Source organism: Diadema setosum, chromosome 3 (assembly GCF_964275005.1).
Source record: "Diadema setosum chromosome 3, eeDiaSeto1, whole genome shotgun sequence".
Taxonomy (NCBI): domain Eukaryota; kingdom Metazoa; phylum Echinodermata; class Echinoidea; order Diadematoida; family Diadematidae; genus Diadema; species Diadema setosum.
The window spans coordinates 6,267,276-6,292,391 of record NC_092687.1 but is presented as its reverse complement, the minus strand read 5'-3'; the positions used below and the strand labels follow the sequence as shown (position 1 = coordinate 6,292,391).

At 34.8% G+C, this 25,116-nt stretch overlaps 1 protein-coding gene across 1 annotated transcript; it reads right to left on the bottom strand.

Annotated features, from left to right (window-relative positions):
* Window positions 1-6,436: 6,436 nt before the first annotated feature.
* Window positions 6,437-19,710, bottom strand: LOC140226690 (NLR family CARD domain-containing protein 4-like). The gene is made up of 6 exons (XM_072307129.1): window positions 19,410-19,710; window positions 13,990-15,587; window positions 11,085-11,264; window positions 8,370-8,417; window positions 7,336-7,676; window positions 6,437-6,545 (listed from the first exon to the last, which is right to left on the bottom strand). The coding sequence occupies exons 1-6, from the start codon at window positions 19,708-19,710 to the stop codon at window positions 6,437-6,439; spliced, it is 2,577 nt and encodes an 858-aa protein (XP_072163230.1).
* Window positions 19,711-25,116: the final 5,406 nt, after the last annotated feature.

Here is a 25,116-nt window from a genome sequence, read left to right as displayed (position 1 = left end):
ATGAACGAAGCTAGGAATATTCATACCAAATAACTGCTAGCAACTGACAGATTTACCTTTTGACTCAACTTTAAGTTTGGTATGAATTGGAATATGAAATCACGCCATTTGCAGGTCATTGCAGATTAAACAACCAGACTATTAAATGTAACCCTCGAAACCAATGTCATAGCTCACTGTACTAGTTAATAAAAGCATTTCAATAATACGTCCAAAAACGACATAAGGTGGTATCTTTATCAATCATGAATATTCATAAGGGAAAATCTAACATGCAAATGATATCGGAATAAGTACAGAACATTAGAATAACATCCTGTGGCAAGTTTAAGCTTTAATCATGTACTGAGGAAATTGTATTCAAACGTCCAACTAGTGTTACGGAGACGTATTTTCATATTTTGATTGTTGTCATGACCTCTTGTGCTCCATTAATGTTTTTTTTTTTTTTTTTTTCGAAAGAGAGAATTAAGCTGAGTTAGGTTTAAGACCAAAATATCCAGCTACCCGGGTAACATCATTGACTGTCTTTCATTGTCACAATATATATCGCCCCATACCTCCAAAATGTTGTTTTTCAGTATTAACATAGGTTTTTCCTATGTAAATTTGTATACAATTCTGCCATCATTTTGAAGCTTTTGGTTGTTCTGTTAAGTAGTCCAAGGCGGACAAGGCATAGGATAAAATGAAAGAAATATATTATTCAGAAGGGTGAAGGCTCAGGTTTGAGTTTCTCCAGTAGTGTCGCTGCCGAATAAACGAACATAAAGTCGCACACACTGATTTTGCGTGAGGACTGAAAATAAGTGAAATGGGTCAACCTAGCCGAACTTGACTTTTTCATATTTTCCGAAAGAGCGGGTCTTCTTTTACATTATGCTAAAATTTGGTATCATAAAACGGGCAGGAAAGTGTGTTTTTTTTGCAGTTTATCTCGAACATTTTTGGTAGAATAGTGTGATTAGGTGTGTCTTTAGAATCCTTTTTTTTTTCATTTCTGAAAAACCTTGTCCACACTCTTCACTTTCAACTCTAATAACGTTTGAAAGGATAGTGCTACTGCTTTGAAAGTTGGCATTAATTATGGACAGAATGTGTTAATGAGGCATGCTTAATTTCAGTTTAATCTGATAATCTCTTCATTGTTGTTACTCTGGTGGTTCACTTCCTGTTTTTTGTCCCATTCATCGCACAGCCAGCACGGTTTGGTAAAGATTAAGCGCTTGAATAGACATTGTACCTCAGGGCCTTTTTTCTCAGTTCACACTTTTCCTGAGTTTGTGCTTTCTTTCCAATATTTAGATAGGTTAGGAGAGTCCATTTAATTTGAGTTATACATCATTTTAAAGCTTAAAGTCTGCTCTTTCAGAATATGGTCGTAACTAAAAATTCATGTCTGGCGACTTTTTGTTTGTTTTGAGGTGCAGGGTCACATTTTGAAAAGAAAAAAAAAAGTGATTTTGATATTTCCCGACTTTCCTACTCACGTCATTTTCAAACTCCCAAAAATTTAGAATATCCATGTTACAAAAATAATATTGAACGAATTGGTAAGAAAACATTATTTGCTTTGTTTTTGCTGGATGAAGTTAGCATCAGTTGATTTTATCCCAAATGTAACTCTTAGATTTATTCTGTCTATTCATTGCCTCCTATACAATTCTACAGACTTCACCTAACTAGTAAAACCCACATAATATCAAATGATTATTATCGAAAATGCTTGATCCACAAGACGTTGATCCTCTTAACAATTCTCGAAAGTAAAACACATCATACACTTTCCAAGCATAACTTTGATTACAATTGTCTATTGCCGTACATTCAATTCTTTTGCATTTTCCGGTGTCACAGTGCAATCTAGACTTTTGAATAATAAAGGGGAAGTGGAAAGATATACAGTGAATTGCATTCAAACAAAGAATGTCAATTACATATAAAAGCAAGACAAATATGCATAAGCTTTAAATACTGCCACTTTTCAGACTTTTTTGTACAAGACGGGATTAAACATTTGCAAGGTATATACATGACAAAATTTCTACATATACAAAATGTTCAGTAATTGAAATTTTACGGAAACTGGTTCACTTTTGCTTTGATGTCAGTTATTGGTATAAGTTGTTTTCATGCTTAAATTGTGAAAAATACATTACAAGAACGTAACGTGAGTGACCATGCTAATAATTTTACCCTAGCCACAGCATCTTCACGTTACGTAACATAATCTGAAATTATATTCGACATCTACAGTATAATAATTATGTTCACATTTTAAAGGATTTTCAACGAACCTGCACCTGACATTTCACAAATCTAATTCGCGACATCTACTTAACTTTATTATATACATTGTTGGATATTTTACGAATAACATGTTACAAAGCACGTGATGCGTTTGTGCAGGTGATGTTTAAAAGAAAATAAATAGTGTTTGAAATTATAGTATTTCAAATCTGCACAAGAAAGGAAACTATAAGAGACACTGTAAAACATGCACCGCACAAACACACACACTCACCGCACAAACACACACACGCACAAGCACATATTCAGACAATTTAAAATAATTTGATAAGATTGTTCCAAACCTCAATAGCAAACAAGAAATGACTTCTGAATTTTGCATAATGTATTACTTACTATACATTGTATTTGTGAAGTAGTCGAAAAGGAATGCTCCTACTCAACGATTAAAATCAATTACCGCCAGTGAACGTATGAAACGAAAATGTGTTTTCATAAAACACCAAAAATACAATAGCAATCACAATAGCATCGAGGTGAAATACTGGGTTACACATACACCGCACAACAAAATTAGTTTAATCTCATCTAAATTTGTAACAAAGTCAATTATGATTCAAGACTTTTTTATTTACATTGAGACCACTTTAATTCTACAAATCATATCTATAATATTCGATAAGATACATATTATTTGAATACAATATACAAGCACGAAAAAATACATCTCTGTGTGACACATGCACGTTGGGATTTAAACAAAAAAAATATTAATTATGTCTTTCACTTTGTGACATTCAATATACATCGTTATGTCGCATGAAAAAATAGAATATAAAAAACGAAATATCAACAAGTTTACAATCTGTGAGCACGAATCACGTAAAAATACAAGCCATGTGTAGTATATCAAAATTAACTTCAATGATGATTAATGACTTGTATTTTACGTCATGGAATCACGATGACACGAAAATTGTTCTTTACATTTTGTTTTGTGTGAAAGTGACAATTATATCAAAATGTGAATACAATTGGTATAGAATATGACTGAAATAAAGAAGCGCATATCGCATGCAATAAATAATTTCCATAACACATCATCTGCGTCTTCTTCTTCTTCTTTTTATTCAGGATCACTCTGCCCTTTCCATTCCTGGAGATTGTTGTAGATATAACTGCGTAATCATGATTATAATTTGTTGTGTACTGTGGAAGTTCGCAACTGACAATGATACAATGATCATTTCTCGAAATCTCAAAATCTTGAACAAAATTACATGTGTCATATTCAGTTCATACTTTGTCTTTCCATACTTTTAAACACTTCTTCGTATAGGAACTTGCTTTAATTATTGTTACAGACTTCCTAAAATTGCATTTCAGCATTTTCCTTTTCACTTTCAATAAACTACAAAACTCGTTTACTTTCATTAATTTGAATAGCACGCATGATGTATGGGTGTCTGTTAACTTTCTTTACATTATTGGTCATATTGGGAAAGTATTGACGCTATTTCTTTAGTTTTCAATTTTCCCCTTCTAAAATAAGGAAAGTGGTATTTTGCACACTATGTAGATGAATGACTTATGCTATTGCTATTAGAAGAATTCATCCAAGTGGATTTATCCATTATTTCCTGGCGGTGAGGTATATGGGAAGATAGGTCGTGGTGTGTTTATGCCCTTCCGACTTGTAATGAGAAGTCAAAAATCATGTGCTCTCCATTCTTCCATGGCCCTGTCAGCTATTTCTGAATCTGCCCGGTCGACAACCCTTGGCTGCTACTTCAATCTCTAATGCTCACTCTGGAATGTGATCATAAATTAGGTCCCTATATTAAAGCAACTCAACTGGCACTATAATTTGAATCGTGTTATTGCTAAAATGTTCGACCAAAGGGTGCGAAATGAGTGATCCATGAATAAAGACGAATCTTCATGGCGCGATTTCTTGGCCGGATATTAATGACCACACTATCAAATTCCTCGACAAACGCACGAAAGTGATTGCAAATAAACAATAGAAAGAAAGAAGAAAGATATAAGAAAGATAATAAGAAAGAAAGATAGAAAGAATTACAGTGATGATACAATACATTTTTCATAGAATACCTTGACATCTTCTGATTCAATCAAAATATAAAACCCAGTTAACAAATGACAAATCTCGCAAGGAATATCTACCCCGTGCAGTCTCGATGGAGGAAACATTCCGTTGAGGTAGTTGTCTTTGAGTTTCATCACCAGACCTCAAACCGTTCTGTTTTGTAAAACAAAAGTAACAGTGACAATAATGACAATATAAGATTTTTTTCGGTCAATATCAAACTCTTGGCAATCCAATTCAAAAAGTTGTAACTATAAATCATAAACTTAATCATGCCTTTCCTTTCGTGTCTATCCTCATTCAATTTAGCAGAAAGAGGAAGTAACTATATTTTTAAGAACACGATGCCGTTTTGCGCAATTAAAAATTTTATTTGGAAAACAATTTCGTTTTAGAGCATAATTTGAAGTGTTAAGAATAAATAATCTTTTCCAAATGTAGGATGCACTCTGACATTCCTGCAATCGACTTATAGAGGAATCAACCCCAAAATACATGTTGATGGAGGGAATGGAGCAATATTAATCGAACGAATCAATGAACGTTTCAGGAAAATCTGGCAATCCGTTTAATAGTTCTGAATTTTTGAAGTTTTGTGGACGAGACTGCTGGATCAGAAGACTACTACGGACCATGACATCACATATGGACTAGCATATATTGAAAATCTGACGGAATTTTTTATTTTTTCACTTTTTTAGAGCACTAGACTTACCTCTTTCATAACGCAAGGTGAATAATATTACACTTGACATATATGTCAGTAGCAACTAATGATATTTTGTGGAATGTTCTTTGTTATCTTATGTCATAATCTGTAGTAGTCTTCTAATCCAGTTGTCTTGTCAGCATATTTCAAAAATTCATCTTTTCAACAGATTGTCCGATTTTCCTCAAACCTTCACTGATGTGTTGTACTAATATTGGTGCATTCACTCAATCCACATGTATATTTGGGGTTAACTCTCTCTTGCGGTACTTTGTTGCGAGCATTAGCTTTCAGGAAGTCGGTCAATGTGAGAAAAAAAAAGTGTACAACATTTTGAAAATGCAGTCTTTCCCTTAAAAATCTGTCCTTATCTAGAAAAAAAAAATTCTGGCGACATATTGTTGGTTTTGTGAAGCATAGTCACGGCAAAGTGGATATCAGACAAAGCATTCGTGGGTGTAAGATACGTTTTCATGCTTACATATTTTGCACACAAGCGTAAGTGACCGTCGCTTTATTTCCAGAATGCAGAACTTTTCAAATAGCCAAAGAGCGTGTAGATCTCTTTTGCATTGCAGTATTTAAAAATGTTCCCATAATGGTGCATTATGAAAACTGTGATGATAAATAAGTAAATATTCTATGCAGTGTATCAATGGTTCGGACTAACCCCCGGAGTACTGTATTATTACCGTCAAAAGCGACAATCTTAGTCTTTCACATACCATAATTTCCGAACCCGGCACAATCTTTAGTACCAATGTTACGACTTTACGAGACCAAGTAGTGTGCATTATACTTAGATTAGATCAAATGGTCAGACTAATTGAAAACAGCCTGACTGGTTAAGGGATGAAATGAAGCTTTACCAAAATGATGATTAGAAAGTTAAAATTGACCATTAATATTACCCAAAGTGAGCAGAGCAAAGGTTCGTATTAGACACAACAATTATAGTTAGACGAAAAGAATTTTTGAACATTAGCGAATAGACAAATCCAATAACGGACAAATAGGTGATTAAATATCTGGTATAGGATACACTAAATGTGGTGAAGGACCAAGTGGATGTGTGACAAAATGGAGTGCCAGACCGTATGGGATGGGATCAAACAGGTATTAGACATTTTGTTCTCAGGAGATATGTAATACGTACGAACGAACAGTCACACATGCGCACACGTACATTCTTCTAAACACAAACACATATGTACATGCATGACCATATGCATGGAAAGGGTGTAAAAAAAGTATTAAAAATGAATGTGCACCCTTATACATATACTGATGACAAAGAAAAAAAAGATTACCTTAGCAAGACCCTAACTACAACTTGAACAGAAAACAGTTTGTCATGATAACAATTGTTAATACATACTTCGTTCGCCATGCTCAACAGTAACATGCAGTTTCCCTTCCGCGTTGATCTTTTCACAGAATTGATCCAAATCCTCTGTGGTGTCACACCTGATCAGCCTGAGTTATGATTAAGATAAAGACAAGTGCTTGACAAGTTGCCATCCATCGAATAGTAATCAAAACAAAAAAAAAACAAACAAACAAACAAACACAGTCACGGGATGGATATGACGCTCATGATTTCGTTTTTAGTTTTGTTTTTATTCTATCATGGCTGTACTGAAAACACTGAAAAATTGTCCATGGAGAAACTTTGCCACTAAGTTACAAAAAAAAAAATATCTACATGAACCTTGGCAGTGATGAACGAACAAACAATCATTGTCTAGCTGGATAGTAACCCCTCACTCTGTTTTAAATGCTTGCTGGCCCTACACAACATACCATATTACTTAACAATCCCTTTGCAATTCAGCTAAAATATTTTCAACAGTGTTTCTGGCATTAACGGTAGCTTCTCCACTGGGAAGAATGTAAAGTCCTTTACAGTGATTATTTGATTGATTGGCTGTAAGAAGTGCAATGGATTGTTTTCACACCAATTATATTTGTTCTGTAATTTTCTTACAGTATAGAAATAAGATATTATTGTCTAGAATAAATATTTTTCCTTTACTTCCGCTCCTGCATCCTTTCTCCTTGAGTCATGGCATATTGGATTTTAACTAAATTAACTATCAATTCGAATGTATTTTCAATTCATGAAAAAGGAAAGGTGACATAGACTGTTATACTTTAATACCGACACCCTTTCATGTCAGTTTGGTTAAATTGAAAGAGTGTGCTGAACATCACGTTTGCAAAGATCGAAAAACGCATTAAGGTGCAAGGTTTCATGTGAACTCACGACACGTTCTTGAGATGAGGATAAGAATCTGCACGTGTGATCAGCGTCACGGCTCCATCATTGGTCAACATCATATCTGTTACAGATAGTCTGGTTACTGTACGTGCTGCAAATAATACTTCGAACAATCGGAAACAAGCGCAACCATATAGGTGAAGCTCCACGTCGTGAGAATAGAGTGGCCACGCCTCATTCAGGTGAAAGGAATAGTCGTCATGCGCTACGTAAACAGAGACTTTCTTCACATTGGGACACAGGGAGGCCACATTTAGCTGCCAGAGAAGTGGGAGGGATTGTAAGCCTACGTCAAGGTGGGTAATGGGACTCTCAACGAAACCATTCTGTGGAGAGATTAACAAAAAGATGAGAATGTTCACACTTACAGTACACGTCTTATGTCGTGTTAAGAGTCACTTGAAGTAGATTGAAACAATAATGCATTTAAATGTATGAATTCATTGGTTACAACTAATGTCCATTCAGTGGGGGAAAATAATTATAATGTCATGCAGGGCCTCACAATCCGTAATATATCAATTCATTGACATATGCGAATGAAGGATCGCATATGATTTAAGTAAAATACAACAAAAAAGCCGGCTACGGCAACGAGTAATTATCTCTTCTTGTGTACACCTCAAGGCTACGGCAACTAGTAATTATCTCTTCTTGTGTACACCTCAAGGTATAATTACAATATACATGAACTACATTATATTTCATAAAACCAGTTCATAATACAAATTATGTACAGAATTCGGGAAGTTAGTTCAACATGCACTCTCCTGCACCTTGTGCATGTTACACCATTTTAAATATCCTCGAGTGCGCGGCAGCTCCACTAATGCCCTCTCACCTGTGAATTAATTTTATACTTATGAGAGCATTAAATCTAGTCATCCACATTATCTTGTTACTTGTAAACACATCTAATTTACTGCAATTTTGATACGACTCATGAAAAAAAGCATTAAAATGTAGAAAGTGGAATTAGATTTGAAACAATACGTACGAATTATCTTTTTTAAACAAACCTCATTTTCAGCTTCGTCCCCGTTGCTTCCATCAGGTGTAGTAGATGGCTAGAGACCAAATTAAAGTATGAGAAGGAAATATGTTTCTTAGATCTAAATTATTAAAATGAAATGAATGCATCTAAAGAATCGTCATTAGATACCGGTAGAAAGAAATGTTCCTTTTCCACCTCTTCCTGGTGATAATCGCCTCCAAATTATCAGTGCTATGGCGCAGGAAGAGTTGTCGATGGAAATCCGGTCGGGCCAGAAGATGCGCAGGATTGTTCGCAGACATATTATGTGATGTAATGCAATCAAATTTCAGTATTATTAGGAATTTAATTTCAAATTTCAAATTGGAAAGTTCAAAATTGACATTGGAATTTCAATTTGAATATCAATCGAAATCTGTTATTCGCCAGCATTCAGATCCATACAATTGGGTTGATATCACTTGGCTATTGTACGTTTAGTTTGCAGGGTGTACTGTGATCTCAATTTGTTGTTCTTACTTCTCGAAAAATGTCTTGCCATGTTTAGCCTATTTTTATTTCATTTTCTGTTAAAATATCCTTTAGTATTATACACACAAGTTCTGTGAATGGCTCTGCTTTTCTTTTCTTTTTTTTTTTGTTCAGTTTAGGTCCGACATGTCCTTAAATGTAGACAGACCGCCAGCCTTCTTTTGAATGCAATCATGTAAATGCTGTTGAGGTGGATTCTTGCAAACGAAACCGTACATTAAACTCAATATCCATGCGTAATAGTCGAAGAAGTAAGACACACCGTGAGTCAAACCCGTATGACCCTGTCTGGATTATAGTTAGGTTAAACACGGTTGCTTACCATTATAAGCACAATTTAGACTAATGCATATATACATGTATGAGCGTACAAGAAACTGCCGCCTCTCTCGAGGAGACACGCCCGCCCACTGGTTTCCAAAGAAACGTAAACCGTCCTCGCGCTAGACGGACTTTAAACTGGGTCCGTCACCCCAACTCCCTAAAAAATATTTCTTAACCTTTATGTAGTGTACATGGAAATAATAAATTACATAATGAACCACAAAAATACATTAGCGTCTTACAAAATACAGGTAGTTAAAGTCATTTTTTAGTCGATGTCTCATTATACACAGTCTCATGGTGCCGAAAGATTCCCAATTTTTAAAGGAAGATATTATTAACCAGAGAGGGGGAAGGTTGAAGCGTAACTTCAAAAAGCGTAACTTAAAAAAAAAAAAAAATGTCTCTCTATAAAACCTGAAGAAAACTCACACCTACACCCATTTTTTTTTTTTTTTACATATCCCTCAGCTTACCGTATACTTAACACGTCTCACAGCAAAGGAATTCAGACAAGGTAGACGTAATATGGATCGAAGAATACTTGCTGACAGTGACGTTCCGCGCAATTCCAATCGCTGAATCTGGTGATCGATAAATAGTATAGCGCTGTCTGTGTTAAAATTCAATATAATAATATAAGTAAGGTTTGCGATTGGAGTTTGATCATTTGACCGGTAAATCATATTTCTCTTATACTGCCATAAAATAATGGTACCACACGAAAACCTGATTAATTATCTTTGAAATAAAACCTTCCTCGCCTTGATTGGGTGTTCCTGGAATGTGTAAAATAGGTGAGTATTGGGACACCTCAAAAGTGACAACTTGCAATAATTCTGCTAAAGATAATGTACTGTTTTGTGACCATGAATCATAAAACAAGCAAAAAGTCGCACTCCTTGATTTTATGTGAGGATTCAAGAAAAGTGGAATAGGTGAACCTAGTCAATTTTGAATTTTCCATATTTTCTGAAAGAGCTATTCTTGTTCTACATTATTCTTGAGTTTAGGATTAAGAATTGTACGGGAAAGCGGATTTTCAACAGTTTTTTCTACACTCAACATCTGTTTTGGTAGAGTGTGATCAGGTTTTCTTTGAGACTCCATTTCATTTCTTTAAAATCCTTTACACACTCTTCACTTTTAATGATGCTACTGCTTTGGAAGTTGACATTTATCATGAACGAATGTGTTAATAGAGCATGCTCTATTTCAGCTTAATCTGATAGTACCTTCATTGTTGCAGACCCTGTAGTTCAGAGCCTCTTTTCTCAGTTCAAAGTTTTCCAGAGTGTGTGCTTTCTTTTCAGATGTGCAGATATTTGCAGGTGTTCCTTAAAGAAGTAGGGAGTGTACTAAAATCCATTTTTTTTTTACTGATATTGTTGTTTCAGAATATGAAAAAAAAAATAAGCAAACAGATTAGAACTCTGTGATTTTTTTCACAACACAGAGGATATATAAGTTACAATCAGATGAGATAATCATAATTGAACGGGGAGAACTTGATCTCTTTTTGCTATTTAAGCATGTGTGTTTGAAGAGTTTGTTCGCCAAAACCGATAAGTCAATTTTTGAAGATTTTGAAGTACGGTGTCTGTCATAAAGTACAAAATAGTACCTTTTAATATATTGGCCACTACATATAAAGGTACATTTTTGCAGTTATGGCCAAAAGAAGCAAAATTTTCGTATTATTCTCTTTATTTTTCTTCACCTTTAATCGCAAATATCTCCATTTGGCAAATATGGACTCATCGGTTTTTACGAACAAACTCTTCATTTTAAGAATGGCGAATTTGAGGGCAACAACACATTTGTAACCCTTCTCTCTGGTCTATTCCGCGATATATTTGGAAATATGGAATACAATTATGAGTACCCTTGCTCCTTCCCCTGCGGCGAGGGTGAGAAAGAAGTCGTCTGCTAGTGCGTCATTTCTTAGCTCCAGTGTCTGAAGTTTTGACATGGCGCAGATACTCCTGGCGTAAGCATTTGATGCAGCAGCCGAGATTCCATTCGCCTTGGAACTTTCCCAAAGACAGAGACGTATTGATTCCAACTATGCAGGAAGTAGGAGGAAAAAATTAATAATTGACTTATCAAATCTAATAGGTAGATAATGAGTTGGGAAAACTATTAAATCTCCTTCTCTCTACACGCAAATACGTACGTACACAAATCACATTTTGTCCAGTTTTCATGCAAGTCTAATCAATATCTTTTAATTTAAAGCCATGTGTAATGTGAGTGTTCGTGTGTCTGAGGTATATATTCACGTATAAACCAATCCCAGAAGATAGTTCCCCTGAGTTTTAATCATGTATACGAACAGTTGGAAAATCGAAACAAAATGAAGGAGACCGTTATCTCAAGCGGAAGCTTTATTTTGATGACACCCTCTGCGAATGCCTAATAGTTTGTAAATGAAATTATTATTTATGATATGGAGGTGTCGTTTGTCGTTTTGTTATTGTTAATGCTGTTTTGAAGTTTTTGTGTAGGTTTCTTTGCATATGAATGCTGTGTTCATGAACATGAATGTGTACGTGAGTGTATGTGGATGCGCATGTGAACAAAGGGATAAAATATTTCCGAAATGAGTGCATGATATAATATACGTCCACTGTATGTCTCTATGAAAACACACGAAACAGTATACATGTATAACATAACAATTATTTGCGAAGAGAATCAGCTGTCTTAAAAAACTTTCCTCCAAATTCGCATGCAGTTATACCTCATGTGGAAGGGAAAAGATGTTTGAATAAATCATTAAGCCCGTTCAACAAAATAAATGACTTTACTTAATAGAAATAAGAATAAGCAACAATAAATATATACATGAAGAGTTTGTTTGCAAAAACCGATAAGTCCATTTTTGAAGAATTTAAGTACGGTCTCTATCATAAAGAACAAAATAACACCTTTTAAGAGATATATTGGTCACTATATATAAACGTATATTTTTGAAGTGATTGTCAAAAGAAGCAAAAATTTTCTTATTATTCTCTTTATTTTTTTGACCTTTAAACGCAAGTATCTCCATTTGACAAGTTTGGACTTATCGGTTTTTGCGAACAAACTCTTCATATAAACCTATAGCAATATATATATATATATATATATATATCTTGCTACATAAGTGAATAAATATAATTATGAATATACAAATAAACGAATACAAAAATATGTATGTGATATATATAAACATAGTTGCATAAAAGTTTGCTGATTTTCAAGCCCGGCAAATTAGATAATTTTACAGAAGATGATTTTTTTTTTTTTAGGACTAATAAGGGGAAAATCTTAGAGAAATATGTCATTTACATTGCAACTTATGAACTGAATTTGTTCTTTGACACCAGTTTGACACAAGTCAGCATTGATTCTGATAGGAAAAGGTGTACCGTTATTTCCAAAATTGATTATTATTTATCTGAATAAATTCTGATGTTACAAACATAATGTTAAAATCAAACCGATAGTAGCAGTGTCAGAAAGAGAAATAATTAAGTTGATATCTAAAGATAGTGTATGATCATTAAACAGTATATTTAGAGGGGAAAATGAACTCACATTTGATTGTGGACCTAGGGTAGCCATCGCTGTGAAGAAGTCTTCATCCAATCTGACATTATGTAGCTTCGAGGTTTTGAGGTTTGCGAGTACGTCAGTATCTCGAAAAGAAGCATGAGCGTCAGATCGGACGTTTGTGACTTCAGGGTGATCTAATCGCTTTGCTGCCTTTTAACGGAAACCCAAAGAAAGAGAGAGAGAAAACAAAACAAACTACATGATGTTCTCACTGCATTGTTTGATATTCGTGTATGATCGAAAAGTATTCGGACATACACATATGACAGAAACAGCAGTTTACATTTTAATTTTAACAGGGAAAAATGAGCCCTCAGGGTATTGACTGAAACACAATTCAGATGAATTCTACAGAAACTGCTGTTGTGTTTTAGACACGGAACTGAAAATGGAGAAGTTTGTATCATTAAAGTACATCAGTGTGCAAGAAGAAGACGCATGGTCTACAGTGACAAAAATGTTTTATCAAGCGGTAATGTTTAAATCACATTCACACATGAACAATATTCGTCAGAGACAATTGAGTATCTGAATTTAAAAGAACGACCTTAGTATAAGGAAGGTCATTTCGAGTAAACTTAAAAAAGAAAAAAAAAACATCATTTTTTTTTATTTGTCCAACAATATTCTATTTAACTGTGATGGGAAGGCAACATTGTAAATGCAAATTAAAACATATATAGTTATGACAATTAACATTTAAATTGATTGTGGAAAGGACATTTTCTGTAATGGACTTGGGTCGTTCTTTGAATCATATGGACTTGGGTCGTTCTCTGAATCATTATACAAGACAGGCTGCTATATGAGATGAAAGAAGCGATGAGAGAGGCGATATGATATGAATGTAAAAATGACCCAAGTCATGGACGTGGGTCGTTCCTACATTCATACAAGATTTTACTCAATCATTTCAGACACTTCCGAGGATAATTACATAGGATTTATCATTTACACACAAGATGAGTCCATGCATCCATGCAAAAGCTATACAATGTCCCATGTCAAACTGAATTTGGCCAAAAATTGGACTTGGGTCGTTCTTATAATTCAGGTCTTCAATTCCATTACAGAGTAAGAATAACATGAATATTTCCCATTGTTCTGAGTTTCTGACTCATCAGGAAAGTGCAAACAGAACAAATGCAAAATATTGATGATATTATGAATGTGCCGTGCAGTGTACTTACGAAGCAGCTACACGCCTTATACACAAAGATCCATCCATGAGCTGTGTGATCCGAACCTTTAATCTCTAATGACAACATTTCGTTTAGGAGAGGGATCATAGGCTCAAGAGCATCCATTTCGTGGCATTCAAACGCGACATCAATGAGGAAAGCAAACTCTGTCCGATAATCTAGGGTGCAAGTACTACTTTCATGAAGCATGTCGACCAAGGAACCAATGACAGCTTTTCCGACCTCCTTATTCTGAGCTACAGTGAAGTAAAGAAGGTATCTAAACGACTCGTGTTCCTCCAACAGCTTCCTCTTCAGGCGGTTGAACTCTTCCCTGTTGCTCTCGTAGAGTGATGCCAGATGCACACCTGCCAGATACTCCTGAAGTAATTTATGGGGAATTCTGTATTCGATTGCTCTTTCTGTTAACCTGCTCTTGTCTTCTTTCCGGGAATCAAACTGCTCCCCTTTTGCGAGCACCCCAATTTCACAGACCGTTTTCAGGTCTTGTTCACTCGTCTCGATGTCCTCTTCTTCAAACACAACTTTATTTTTGAGGAGACAAGAGAACGCATCTTTGGCAAACTGCTGTAAAGCGTTCTCGCCTTTCTTCATCATTTTTGCTCTCTTCCCGTGGTTTTCCTCCTTTCTAGCATAGTGGTCTTTGAGATGATGGATCAATTCTTGAAAGAGTTGAGCGAATGTTTCCAGTTTCTGTTTCTGAAATATTTTGCCTCCATCTTGTTTCTGCCAAATGTAACAAAGCATGCTACAGTAAATGGGATAAAGTGGAATGCTGTCTGCTACCAGACTGTCTTCGTCTGTCATCAACCTCATCAGACCATCCCTTGCCTCCCTGTTGTCTGGGAAGAATTTTGATATGTAAGTCTTCACATTTTCTTTCTTGAAGCCTGTAATTTTTACAAATCTGAACTTATTTTCCCCTTCGATTTCGCCTTGTAATTCGTTAGCTTTCCACAGTCTAGCGGTGACAGCAACTGGAGAGGATTTGAACTTCTCGCCTCTGATCACAGCAATGGTAGGACCAACTGAAGGGTTGTTGCTGGTATCGACTCCGTACTCCTCCAGGCCATCATACAGGAACAACACTTTTCGTTGGTTCTTAAGAATGTATTTTTCAACCTTTGATCCATCAAGTTCCACGTCATCGGATATCTTGCTCTTGATGATATCACAAAGGCATGTATTTCCTTCGTTTTCCCTAAGCGGAATTAGAAAAAGGAAATCAATATCCTCTAGGCATCTTCCCAAGGCCCAGTCCAGTGTCAGTTTAGCAAGGAAGGTTGTCTTGCCTACGCCGGCTTCTCCGAATAACGCAATACGATTGTTAAGATGTCCAATATCGCAGTTGTTCTCCAGTTGTTTTATGAAGGCGTCATAGTCCACGCATTCTTTTGCACCTGCCACTCCTTCAGCGAACATCGCTAGGCTTGTAAATATGTTTTCCAGCTTCGTTGATGATTCGTGATAAAACGGAGAAATGCGCACATTGCTGTACGTGCACTGATAAAACCTCCGGAGCTCTTCTTTTAATTGTAGAACTTCGTCATATGTAAGGTTCTCCGGATTTCTCTCTGAATCGCTGGCTACTTCTCTCTCTGAGGACACAAGAATTAAGATACATAAACTAAATCAATGTTGTCTAACGTGATGATAGTTCTTCTTAGTCGATATAAACACTCTTTTCAACCTAATCTAAAGATGGCCCTCCCCTTTTGCATTCCTTCCCAAATAGCACAGAACATGATATATTCCACCAGAATGACAAGACTATTGTAAATCTATAATATTTCTGTGATATTTGAAGGTTGTTTGCTGTTCAAATTCAAATAATGCACCAAACACTCACCGTAACGTATTCGACTGTGTACTAGGCACAGCTGCATACATTAATCCTCCTGTGGTTGTAATATGATACTTATACTTCGAACAACAGATATGCATGTGAAAGCTGTCAGAAAAGAAGAATTCACTAGCTTCTCTTACTTTGCTATCAATGCCAACTAACAACACACCACTTACATGAAATACATGTACAACTAAGTGCATCTCAGAGGTCTGTAAAACTAGACTAGTATTTAGATTTGTAATTTTTGCGTAGTACGCAAAAGTTATTTAAATCTTAACGGTCAATCTAAATAAACAAATAAAGACCCTCTTGAGTTCAAAATTTACAGGAGGTTTCCAAATAGTGTTTTCTTCAATACCTAAGTGTTCTCACCAATTTTTCAAAAATTTGCATGCTAAAGGGATTGGCTGTCCTTAAGGCTAAACAATCTCATTACAAAACCCGAACATATTTATACCCCAAGAACTTTGCTATCAATGGTGCATATTTAGACTTCCCAGCGGCACCCAAGAAAACAAAAGAAAATGAAAAAAAAACTTTGTTTGGATGGCCAATCATGAGCCGAAAAAGATAATTTTGTCGAAATCCAGCAAAATCAGATCCTCACCCTCGCTAGATACGTTTAAGACCCTCCTGAAGACACATTTAATGAAGTCAATATAACTTAAATTTCCAATGATCCCATGTTTCTGTATGTTACCCCCTTTTTCTTTCTATTTTTTGTGTGTATTAAGTATGCAAATTTCAGTATTTGATTATTGCCAGAGTATATCAAGTAATGTAAATTATTGTAGAGTTTGTAGCTATGTTGAATGATATGTAAGATTATGTTTTAATATGATTATGATACGTGTAAGGCGCTTAGAAACCATGTATTAAGCGCGGTAAAATGCTACTTATTATTATAATTATTACTTTAAAATGTTAGCATGAAAAAAAATCTTTACTGACAAACTATCTGACCAATAACGTTGAAGCTATGTTATATTTAAATCTGAATATCTGCCTGACTCAAAATAAGTTGGGGACCCTTGGAGTATATCTTGGTATTAACCGCGGTAAACACTTCCTTTCAGGGCTATACGGCAAATATGCAACGGATTTTACTTTCAAGTTTTACAGGTTGAGACGTGCAATCTCACAAACAAAAGGCGATGCATATACGTTGGTACAATTGGTTACCTCGAGGCTAAGTTGACTTTTTTGTCCGGAATGTTTATGAGGCTAAGTGTATGCCAGAAAGAGGTAAGATTGATAAAGTAAAATTTCTCGAATTAGATATCTCTGAGAAGTTCTATGAGAACTTTGGGATCAATATATATATATATATATATATATATATATATATATATATATACTAGGTGTTTCAAAAAACATTTCCCACTTTTGATTCTTAATAATTCAAAAACTATATATGAGATAACACTGTCATTGATATGAATGATAGCTGAATAGTGTACAATTTGGTTGAAGTTAGTTTGAGTATGAAAGCATTTGTAAGTTTCATGAAATCCATGATTAATTTCACAGTTAGGTTCCAGACTTTGCTCTATTTTCAACCCTCTGTACAAAATTTCACTTTGCACAGGGGTCAATGGGTGTGTATGGGAGTGTGTGGTTAACACCCACTATGGTCCTGAACAATGGCCAGGGTTTGAATGCTTCATTATTTATTCATGAGAAATTCCACTATCACAACTAGTCTTTATTCAGCCTCTGGCGGTATCTGTGTAAAGTCAAACGGCTGTCGATACTGTCGTTGAGTCGCGACAGTGCTCTCCCTACTTCTGAAAAAACAAAATTACAATGAATACATTCTGTTCTATGGTAAACGTGACAGGAAGTAAAGAAAATCAATAATAGAGTATATACACTTGTGTATATGGGGCCTTAAATAAATCTACTGTGAAACAAATCGCCCCAATGACAAATGCTGCTGAACTCTTTACCAAAAATTATGTCTTTTTATAGAAAAAGCGACAAATTTGTCAGACTATTTAATTAGTAGACAGTTGTATTAAAATGAGGAACTTTAGATCATTCATGCTTATTTATATCCCAAATTTAGTGATATGTGAAGCAAAATTTGAAAATGATTGCCAGCTGGAATGAAATGTGGTGTTTGCAAGCACTTTACCGTGAATGAATTCAGACTAGCAGTGCCCAGGGCAATTCAAATGAATTATTGATTAAGCATTCATGTGCCAGGGAGCGCGAAACTGTCGCCTAGTCAACAGGTGCTTCAGGCATGTCCATTGTTAAGGGTCATTGTCAGCACACACTCACATACACATCATTGGTTCCTGTGCGAAGTTCAATTTTTGTACAGAGGGTTTAAATTTGACCAAAATCTGAAACCTTACTTCAAAATCAATCTTAGATTTAATGAAACTGATTTATGCTTTCATGTGCAAATTACCTTCAACCAAATTGTACACTATCCAGCTATTACTCATATCAATGACAGTTTTATCGGATGAATAGTTTTTGAACTATTAATGATCAAAAGTGGGAAATGTTTTTTGAAACACCTAGTATTTAATCTACAACATTAATCTTCGCTTGGAGAAGACCTGTCAAAAAATATCTTTGCAGAAATACAGGCGTGTATACCTTTCTTGAGAAATTAGTCCCTTTTTACACAAACTAAGAATTATTTGTTGTAATGTCCTTCTTTTAACTAACTTGATTTTCCTATTTAAAAAAAAGAAGTTCCATCGACGTCGTTAACGAGATGTCGGGAAAAATATTGTAAATATTCTCGCTTAACTCTTTACATAATACTATATAGGCTTATACTTTCTTAAGGGGTACAGTGAAGCGAATCTATAATTGTATTTCAGATGAGTGATCGTTCATTCGAAGTGAGAACCAAAGAGAAACAATTGAATTTTCCCTAATGAGAACATCATGGTGACTGATATGCAAAGTATGGGAATCTATGGTCACGACAGCCAGTACAAGTAGTATTTAGAATCGAAATCATTCCATTAGACAATAATGATAATTATGATAGAATTATAATAATAATAATATCAATATTTTTTTCATTGAGTTTTTATTGATCAAATTAACAAGATTACAAAAACATCACAACAAAATTCGAAATGATAAAAATACTACTAATAATAAATAATAACAAAAAAAATAAGTCAAAAGAATGAAGAGAATCAAAGCAAAGCAGCATAGAATAAAGTCAATAAGAATGTTGTACATATGCAATGGTACAGTCATAAACAATAATATCGCTTCAATATGTTAAATTCAGAGTATTCACCGCAATAACATACCTTTACATTATATTAATAATGTTAATATTAATGTTGAGGATAATAGAAGTAATAATAAACCATAATAACATTTACGGTCAAGGTTGAATGTAGCATTTTGTTTTCCAACGTGTTGAAACCTAATATAATAGGGATTAACATTTTAATTAAATGGCAATGTCTTCTGAATTACTCTTCTCATACACTACCAAATGGTACAATACATACTGTACTTTAAACAGCTTCATTTTTTTTTTTTTTTCAGTTGGGGAAACAGTATGATGACCTACCTGATTGTAGATGTGTCTCAGCGATCCAAGCTAGATCGGCTTTAATCAGAGCTCCTTTCAAGACCGATCGACATTTCGACGGAATCATCCCCTGACTCCACTCACGAAGCATGCTGAGAGTTCCGTAGGTCGTGATAAAGGGGCAACGACTGTTAGCTTTGATGAAGTTCTGAATTTCTGGAAGACTGAAGCCCAACTCTTTCCCAAGGTCCTCGATGGCTTCATCGTATGAGATGTCTCTTGCAATGGCTCTCAACAGAGAATCCAGCTCATACGACTCACGTGACTGTCCTGCACCCATCCTGTCATACATTGTCAGGAAATAAGTATTTTGTTTTACATTGAATTCAATTCAATTAACTTCAGTTCAATATAGGTTAATTCACAACATAAGAACATGCAGCTCAAACACTGAAATTTTTTTCATTATACAAAACACATATACGACAAAAAGACTGTACAGGAAAATTAGTGGTGAAAAATATTAAACCGTGGTTAGATGAAAAAAAAACAACAACTACAAGTCATATATTATCACGAACGTGTTGGGTGCCAACCCCCCTCCTCCTCCACAAAAAGAAACAAAACAACAAAAGAAACAGACACAATTATAACAGTATCAAATAAAACCTTAACATTTCAACCTAGCCTGTAAACATTGCATTTGTATTGGTTAAAAAGATAAAGCATGATTATAAATGCCTACTTTCTCCTGCTTTAATCCTTAAGGGGATAGTATATGGTTGGAATGGGGATTCAGATTTTAGCATTTAATGATATTATCAGTAACCACCCATTAAATGTTCTAGCGCATACAGTTGTTAGAGGATTTCAAAGTTCATATGATGAAAAAATCCTGAGATATCGAAAAAAAAAAAGAAGAAACAATGTTGTTTTACAGCAAAGCGGAAATGCCTTGCCGTTTAGTGCTTGGTGATGAACGGCCAAAAAACAGTCCATATTACGAACTATGTTTTTTTTTTTTTTCCATTTCAATATCTTATCCATCCTAAAATAGAACTACAAAGGTATAGATTCATATGTAATGTTATGGGGTATGCGGTGTAATGAAAATGATATACATGCCTTGATATAATATCAAGTACACACAATAGATGGTAAGCACTATTTGAAGTCCTTAATTATATTTTTGAGTTTCAAAAAAAAAAATCATGGATTATAAGCTGATCATCATGGTTTGTTGAATTTTTTTTTTTCAAAATTCCCTCTCTTACTTTTTACTCGCATAATACGGTTTTGAAGCAGTTGATCATACCAGTCATTTTTTACTTGAGTATGGCCATTTCTGTGATCGCTTTCTTTGATCATTTTTATTTTATATTATTTTCCCAAAACCAACTCATTATCTTTAATCGGCCACCAAACAACATAATTTTAACCATGAAAATAATTCTAACGGCTTAAAAAAAAAAAAAATCTACGCGTTTCTACGCTCAAAAGTATTTCATCTGTGATAATGGTAGTCGAGGAGAGAGTGCTGGTTGATATAAAATGACAATTATACTCCATTTGAAAATAGCTATCGATTAACGTAACACAACCTGTTACTATAATGTCTGGTCCATTATCCTATTAGTCAACTGTTTGCAGTAATGTGTGAGGTTCGACAAGCTGAAATGATGATAATGATGATGATAATGATGATGATGATGATGATGATAATAATAATAATAATAACAATGGTATTAATAACAATATTAATAAAAGCAAAGATAATACTATAACTAGAATTACTTCTATTGTACAACTACTACCAATAACAATAATGATAGTAGTGATGATAATAATAACACTAATAATAATAATGATAATAATAATAAATTTAACTACTACAGATACTGCAACTAGAACTACTGCTGCTGCTGCTACTACTGTACCATACTAACGATAGTGATAAAAATGATAACATCCTCGCTTTATAAGTACTACTTCCTTTGTCGTTTACAGGAAAATCGGTAACTACATTCAAGTCTGTAACGCTATAAAATTTCTTCCTTACATTTATTTTTTTTTTATAATAGATACCAGTTACTATCTTAGGAAGTGTGTACACATAGAGGGTCGAAACAGTGAGAAGAATCGTATGTAAGCCTGCCACAAATTACTGGATTAGTTGGGTTACAAAAGAATCATAGAAATTTGTAAGATGTTCTTTTATGTTGTTGTTTTTTTTTTGTTAGTTAGTTACTAGTTTGTTTGTTTGGTTTTACCAGGCAATACTTATATTTTATCGAATAGATAAAATGGGGTAAACCATTACAACAGCAAGAGGGAAGGCAAAGAAAGCATGCAATCAGCTGTAACACCCTCCAGAGATAGGGTTTTGTCAAAATAAAATGTCATAATAGTCCCCGCAGTATGCTGTTAATTCATACGATCAGGCGACTGTGACCAATATGGTGGTAAAGGTAAACAAGGGCAAGTACGTATGTTTGATACAAGACTGCTATCAACACACAGGTTATGATGATAGTGCTCATGCGCATGTACATGTATATGGAATGTTGAAAACACACACAAACCCACACACAAATAATACTTTGTGACTCCAACCCGTAGGCGACAAGGTTACCGATTGGTCATAATGCATGTCGCTACGCCTGAGCGGGCAGTGCGGGGTTCGCTCTGGGCATGCTTTTATTGTTCATCATGGTTTTGTTGTTCTTATTATCATTGATCGAGCTTAATATAAAACTGTTGAGGTTACTTGCTGATTCCCAGCTTAACTGTACTTTATTCTCCCTAGACCCTCAATCTCTGGGCAGGAGTGTTAATAGAAATCGTTTTGTGTAAAAAAAAAGAAAAAAAAAAGAAAAGGTAAAAGGGGAATAATGGGCAAATATAAAGTTCGGCATCTGCTGAAACTTTTTTTTGTAAAGGGTCACATCTTTTTCACTAGTGCGTGACCTGCTATTCATTGTTTGCTTGCAAGAAAGTCGTACGAGTCGCGGTAAACATTTGTCATGGGGCGGAGGGGTGAAACAATCTGGTGTTGTGTTTTTGTTATCATTCTAATTGTGGTCTCGACTTTGCATGATCTATTATAGATTTTTGTATTACAGAAATAACAGTGTATGACTTAAAGGGGGAAAATTTCAGGATGGTGAAGTACGTACTTGAGTTAACGACGCACTATTAAAAACAGCATTTGTTTCTTATTGTTTTTATGACATTATTCTATTTCAATTACTGTACTTTATATCATCATCAGCGATATGAAATACGGTTCTTGTAGAGTGTTCAGGTGACACGCACAACAGCTTCAAAGTGATTATCTCTACATGTGAGAATGAGATCTCAGCAACGGATTCTAAGTTTAGTTCCACATATCATCGCATGTGAGAGCAATACAATGCAGGTCTAGCGGCTAATATCAGGAAACCACAAGTATATGAAACGGTTCGAGTTGAGCAAATTTGTTATTATTATGAAGTATCGTAGATAAATAAATAGAGGTCCTATGTCTGGGTTGACGTTTTATTTCTTTATGTGTAAGAATTGAAACCAAATGTATTTCCAAAATAAAATGAACAACACAGATTGAAATTGAAATTAAATTGAAACTAATTCTAACTGTAATATTCTGTATGATTAGCTGTTTGCTCTTTGGCGTTTGGTCTGTAGAAAAAATATACTTTTCGTCACTTCTTAAAGGTTCTGGTTTCATTGATTAATTGAGATTTTTTAGATTTTTTTTTTCACCTGTAATTCTCCGTGAACAACAGCAGGCAAAATTCAGCTAATATAACACCCAAGAGCTATCATTATGTGGGATTGCCGTTCGATCAGCCGACCATTTCACACACAGTAGGCACTCTGATGCAGTACTTGGAATAAAACGAGGAATAAATCACGTTTTACAATTTTGCCATGATCTCAGAGGAAAAAAAAAATGAATAATTGAATAACAAGATCACCCGAAAAGTTGGTTGAATGTACAATATTCTATGTTTATACGAAACAAGCACACAAGAAATGAATAATAAAATGAGTATATGAATATAAGAACGACCCAAGTCCATTTTTTGGCCAAATTTAGTTTGACATGGGAAATTGTAGCTTATGCATGGACTCATCTTGTGTATAAATGATAAATCCTAATTACCCCCGGAAGTGCCTGAAATAAATGAGTTAAATTTTATATGAATGTAAACATGAAGGACTTAGGTCGTTCTTACATTCATATTATAACGCCCTCTCTCGTCCTTCTCTCATCTCTATAGCAGAATATCATGGATATGAATCTAAGAACGACCCAAGTCCATCACACAAAATGGCCTCTCCACAATTAATGTAAATGTTAATTGTCATAATAATATACGTTCTAAATTGTATATACAATGTTGCCTTCCCATTACAGTTAGATAGAATATTATTGGAAAAATAAAAAAAATATGAAGTTTTTTTTAAGTTTACTTGAAATGGTCATCCATGGACTTGGGTCGTTCTTATATTCATATACTCAAATGGACATATGATATATATATATAACGAAGAATCAAGAAATAAACTAGTCAGGAGTCTCCTGAAGAAGGTGGAGGCCACCGAAAATTTGAGTTGTTCAATAAACTCATTCTTATTGGCGAAATAATGCATCACTAGTTTATTTCTTGATTCTTCGTTATATTGGAGCCAATACGTGAATTCGCAACATATATATATATATATATATATATATATATATATATTATCTTGGCTAGTCAAAGGGGCGTACGTGTCACAAAGAAAAGTTTAGGTGTCTTTCAATAGTTTGCTTCAAGCTGAATTCAGATTACTTGTATAGAAACATTTCATGAAAAAAATATATATGTCATTGCTCGACAACACCTTAAGAGAGCTTTTCTTTGTTCTTTAAGCTAAAACCGTTCAAAGATTTGGCTTTTAGCAATGAACTGTGTACACGTGTGGTAACGACAGGAAAAGATTCCTCGCCTTTCAAATGTCTCGTACAGTCATAAACTTAGTAAGAAAGCTTTAGCTGTGTCTCTAAGAGTGTTCCCCTGACGAGCCTAACTCCACCTGTTCTGATTACTTCATGGTGTAATTAGTGGCATTACAAAAACGTACGAAGGTATATAAAGTTGATGGGAATTAGAAAAAAAAAAGCAACTGCGAACGAGATAAAGTAACTGAATCTACATACCTCAGCTAACAGTGCTTCGTTCGGTCAGAGTTGTGGTGCAAGTCTCGGGTCGCTATACTGCTGACTTCTTGAAGTTCTGCTTGTATTCAAGCTCTGCAGACCTTGTGTAAAGCTTTGAATGAAGAAATACTAACCTGCAACGTATTACTAACAGACAATTTAAGCAGGTTTACATTTATATAAGAACGGACGCAAAAACTAGAAGAATCTTGTTAGCTGCAAACTAAACCCCTTATGGACCTTAACCTTCACAATCATCGCATCATTAATCCCAAATGCAGAAACCCCGTATCCTCGTGCTATGCACACCACGCTGCGAAGAGTGATTCTTTGAGGCATTACCAACAGAAATGACTAAAAATGGAATGAATGGCAATGGGACACTTTTGTATGGCATATTCTCTGTGTTATACACAGGTTCCGAATATAAGTGAACTGTGATCAGTATGCAGAGGTTGAAACTGTGTCCAATTTGATATATCCTATATTGTTGCTCAACAATATTAGCTCTCTTTAATTGCGGTGCATGTAACTTGAATGCAA